Source organism: Rhineura floridana, chromosome 3, assembly GCF_030035675.1.
Source record: "Rhineura floridana isolate rRhiFlo1 chromosome 3, rRhiFlo1.hap2, whole genome shotgun sequence".
In the NCBI taxonomy this organism is placed as follows: domain Eukaryota; kingdom Metazoa; phylum Chordata; class Lepidosauria; order Squamata; family Rhineuridae; genus Rhineura; species Rhineura floridana.
The window spans coordinates 55635295-55640244 of record NC_084482.1 but is presented as its reverse complement, the minus strand read 5'-3'; the positions used below and the strand labels follow the sequence as shown (position 1 = coordinate 55640244).

The 4950-nt window shown below is 48.3% G+C and overlaps 1 protein-coding gene across 1 annotated transcript; it reads right to left on the bottom strand.

Annotated features, from left to right (window-relative positions):
* Window positions 1-1827, bottom strand: LOC133378740 (ninein-like). The gene is made up of 2 exons (XM_061613366.1): window positions 1785-1827; window positions 1-784 (listed from the first exon to the last, which is right to left on the bottom strand). Exons 1-2 carry the CDS (start codon window positions 1825-1827, stop codon window positions 426-428), a joined length of 402 nt encoding a protein of 133 aa, XP_061469350.1. The 3' UTR covers window positions 1-425.
* Between the last annotated feature and the right edge of the window lie 3123 nt (window positions 1828-4950).

Below are 4950 nucleotides of genomic sequence, written 5' to 3'. Positions count from 1 at the left end.
ATGGTGGGTTTATCCATGATACAAGTAACTGCATTTTCTGTGTTAAATTCCAGTCTCCTCAAAGCCAGCTGAATTGCATTTGCAACCAGGTCTATAGTTTCATATGTTTTTTGTTGGGAGGGGAATGTCCTGATTTTCTTGGGTGTCCAGCTGCCCCGGCAAGGCGACAGAGGGCAGCCCCACTGCCCCTCTGGGGACTCCAGGGGTCCTTCCAGGGGTGCCTTGCACGGAACTTCCTCCTCCTCCTACATGGAAGTTCCACTTAGTTATTTATCACAGCTAATGGCTGTCGACAGACCTGTGCTCCCTAGTTGATGGGGTGCAATCTCTCTCTTGCAAACCAGGCTAACGGCCTCTTCTAGGTATATTTTGTTGTGGGGATAGTTTCATCTCATGAATGCCACCTCACAAAGCCCAGAACTATGTTAGATCTCCATCACCTGTGCGTCCAGTTTGACCTGTTTCTTCCGTAAGCCTTCATTTTCCAAATTGATGGTTTCCAGCTCATGTTCAAGGGAATTCATCTGGCTGATCTTTCGGTTGGCTGAAGCCAGTTCTTTCTGCAGCCGCTCACATTCCCTCTTCAGATTCAGCTGCTCCTGCTCAATGGCTTTCACAATCCCCGACTGGCTTTGGTGTTTTACGTGCTTCAGAGACAGGATGGTGGATTCGAGCTGCCGTATCTTCTCCCTGGAATGAGCCAGATCTGCCTTGGCGCTCTGGACCTCCCGCTGGAGCCTCTCGTTGTCCTGCCTCAAGAGCTGCTGTTCTTGCTTGGCCAAATCTCAGGAACACCAACAGGGAGAGTGGCCTTCTTAAGACTATGGTGCTTTTTCCCTCAATACATGATTCCTAAGACTCTGAACATGAAAGTGTGTGCAAGTATCATGGCTCTTTCAATCCACTAATATGCTTTTGCTTAACTGACAAAAGTTTTGAAGTTTTGCTGAACTCTGTCGATTTGTAGAAGAGAACACATTTCTATAAAAGATTTTAAAGTGACATTTTCACACATAGTAAGGCCTTGAATTATTAATCCAAGAAAGTAATGCTGAAAATAGCTGTTCTTGTTAACTGCATCAGCTCGGCCTGGCCGAATCCTATAAATCAAACGGAGGTAGATTTGAGAAGGAATTCAAGCCTTTTCTGTTTTGGCATCCTAGTGGGAGGGCAGGACAGTTGTATTTTCTGTTTCTCCATATATCTTTTAAAAATCCTTCAGTTTAGTTTCAATATTATTTATGATCAGCACATGCAAACTTATGCACGTTAACATTTTGCACCCAACATATCCTCCAGGAATGAATTGGAACTTCTTGGGCAGCCTGCAAGATGCATGGTTTGCTACACATGTGCATATATGCCATTTTTGCCCCTCCCCTGATGCTCGGTGCCACTTACACAGCTCAAATAAATTTGTGGCCCAATCCAGTTAAACCTTCTTTGTGCTGCCGTATGTGCAGAGGGTTGGGGGATCACTTAGGAGTGGGGCTGGTGTAAGGCTTGATTATGGACATCCACTTCTGTGTGAGACAAGAGTGATGGCCCTGCGGTTTGTAATTGTGTACTTGGCAAAGGAACAATATTAGCAGCCCTTGTCATCTGTGCAACTTGGTTGCTAATCTTACAAACCCCTCTCCATAGGAGGCACTCCACTAGCTTCAGAGTCCATCACTCCTGTGGACAGGGCAATGTGTGTGTATGAACTGTGACGCCTTGGCTCATTAGCGTTTCCCCTCCAAGATTGCAGGCTGCTCACCTGCGCTTGTGCAGAGCTGACCTACATGTACTTTGAATGCTGGTGATAAACCCCAGCAGGTAGCTCATTTCTCCTAAGAAGTCCAGGTCCCTGCCTGGCTAATGCTGCTCTTGTCATCGCATCTCCTGTTACCATGGAAGCCCATCCTTCACAGATGACGTGTGCAACTGTTCTTTATTGCTGGGAGAAAATGTCAGCGCATTTGACCTTCTGCCCTGCGCTGTGGCAAATGGAGGCTAGGAGTGCTGGGGAAGCAAACAGTGCAATTGGGCCCAGAAAACAGCTTCACTCTCTGCTCTTTGTACTGTGGGCCTTGGTAGGGAACTGATGAGAATGAATTTCCCTGAATGGGCCTCCCCTTTTTGGGAAATGCAGGCAGTGATAACAGGAGCTAGTGGAGGATGGGTTGTTTTGCTGAGTTCCGGCTGGCACAGTTTGTTTTGGGAATAGCCCTGGGAGATATTGATGGAAGGGTAGCTAATGCTGGCACAATTTATGGGCTATGGAAACAGCCCCAAGAATCCATATGTTGAGTGTGTGGGGGTGGAGGGAGAGAATGGCAACAATTTCAGCCCTTTCTGAATAGCCTTTCTGGGCCAAAATCATGACACTATAGGTCAGAGCTACACATCATGGATATTTGTTGAAAAGGTCAGAGCATCCCATGGCAGGAACAGGAAGGAATGCCTGCCTGTATCTCTGGTGTTGTGTGTGGGGTCTCTGTCTTCTTCCTGGGCTCTAGGATCTGGACTGTGAAATTGCTCCCAGTGGGGCTATTACATAAGGTTCTGTCTGTACTTGGAGACTAAGTGGCTGTCAGAGGCACAGCATTGCCCACACGACAGGCAGGAGCGCCTAGGGTGCTATGCTCTCTGGGCTATAATTTATCCTGCCAACTCAACACAGTGTGCCAAATGAGGCACAGCTCTCTGCATTGGACACAATTGCACAGGGGTACGTGCCAACCATGCATGATTGCTGCCTGGAGTCTAATACCTGCCTAGGATTCGACTATGACCTGGGAGACCAGGGTTCGAATCCCCACACAGCCATGAAGCTGACTGGGTGACCTTGGGTGACTGCTTCTCAGCCTCAGAGGAAGGCAATGGTAAACCACCTCTGAATGCCCCTTACCATGACAACCCTATTCATAGAGTCGCCCATAAGTCGGAATTGACTTGAAGGCAGCCCAAGGTTAAAAGGCAGTCTCCCTGGGCTCTTTCTGACCATAGTACAACCCCCTTGGCTATGGACTCATCCTGTAGTGCTTGTCTGCAATATGTGTCCACAGCCATCCCAGCTGAGGTTCTGCCAAGGTAACATGGTCCACCTACCACTATCCCATAGAGCAGGGGTGAGGAACTACAACTCCTATCAGCCCTTGCACACATGGCCAATGGCCAGGGATGATGGAAGTTGTGGTTCAGCAACTTCTGGAGGGCCAAAGGTTCCCCACACTTGCCACATAGTCTTGAAATGCAATATTCTTTCCTTATCGTAGAACTTGAAGGCCACAGAACTGGGGTGCAGTCCCACCCCTATTGTGTAGTGACTGTGGGCCCCAGTGCAGGAAACCCAACATGGAGATCTCTTTCAGAGGGCAGATGCAATGCATCTTCTGTTGGTATCACTTTTGAGAATTATTCTTTGACAACTGAGAAGGGTGAGCTATCCATGCAATGCACCTGATCCGCCAACCATATTTACCTTCCCATAAAGTGCCTTTGTGCTCCAGCAATTTGCTTCAGTTAGGCTCATTATCTCAGTCAGAGGCAGCCAGTGACAGCAGCAGCTCCCTTGGTGGTGGTGGTAGTGAGATAGCATCTCTGTCTGTGCCCCGTGCTCATCACAGGCCCATGAACAGATGGTTGTGGTGGTTCTTATGCCCATCCTCAACTGCCCTTCAGCCTGAGGGTTGCAAGGGGTAGGAAAACAATAAGCCAGGCAAACACCGCTGTGTTATGTTTCCCCACCTCTAACTTTTTAGTCAACTTGTGGTTTTGATCACTGGGTTTGTGTTCCCTGTGGGTGTGCCCCTCCTGTACAGTTTGAGCTTATATATGTAAGACAGCAAATAAATTAAGGCAGTGGACTGGGCTGAAAGATCAGGTCTCCCTCCCCGCCCCCCAAATGTATAGATCAGGCCTCCCTCTTTCCCCTCAATGTACGTGTCAAGCATCTAAGGCCAAGGCCTAACTAGCCAGGACTGGGACCTGAACCAACTTCAGGCATCTATAGGGGGTTTATTCAGGAAGTGATTCTGAGTTCGATGTAATTACTTCTAGCCAGGTTTTGGAACAGGCACAGAAGAAAAGGGGAGCCCGAACTAGGAACCTCCCACTTTTCCCAGAGGGGGATCGGAATGCTGGGTGGCATGCAGAAGGGAAATCAAAGCAAGCAATGGAGAGAAACCAGAAATGGGAATGATCTTAAGCTGCCTCTGCTGCAGTTCCCCTTTCTCAGGCTGTCAGTTCTATTTGTCTAGGCAGAGGGAAGCAATCCAGGTAAAGAATGGACAACAGCAACCCCACAGCTTAGGCCAGGTCATGCCTGTGCACTTTGCTATGTGTACAAGAGTGGCCTGGGCTTAATTTATAAGGTAAGGTTAGATGCTACTCTGGGCCTTGGGTGCCTACTTCCAGCATTTCTGCTGCTAGATGTGAGCACCTAAGTCAGTGCAATCGCTGCTTTATTGCATGAGATACCAAGATGTAACTCTTGGGCTCCTATGCAGCTGCTCAGGTATGGCATGGGGCCATTGGCAAAATTGGTACATTTACTGGATAGGAAAGTGCTTTGCACTGAGTCAGACCATTGGCCCATCTGGCTCAGTACTGTCTACATTGACTGGCAGCGGCTCTCCAGGATTTTAGACAGAGGGTTTCTCCCAGCCCTACCTGAAGATGTCATGGAATGAACCTGGGTCTTTCTCCATGGAAAGTGGGGCTCTTCTACCGAACTATGATCTTGCAGCTTAAGGTTTACCTGGTACAAGTCATGAAAATGCATTTCAATATTGCTAAAGCAGGACAGGTGGGTGATATGCAAACTGCCTCATGTGCAGACAAATCCTTTGTGGCTGCCAAGGATCAATGTAGCTTGAGCTCAGAGAGGGATGGGGTTAGCCTATTCCCAGCTGTTCATTCAACCAGCCAGTTTCTGAGGTTTTGCCAGAGATGTCTCTGGTAAGT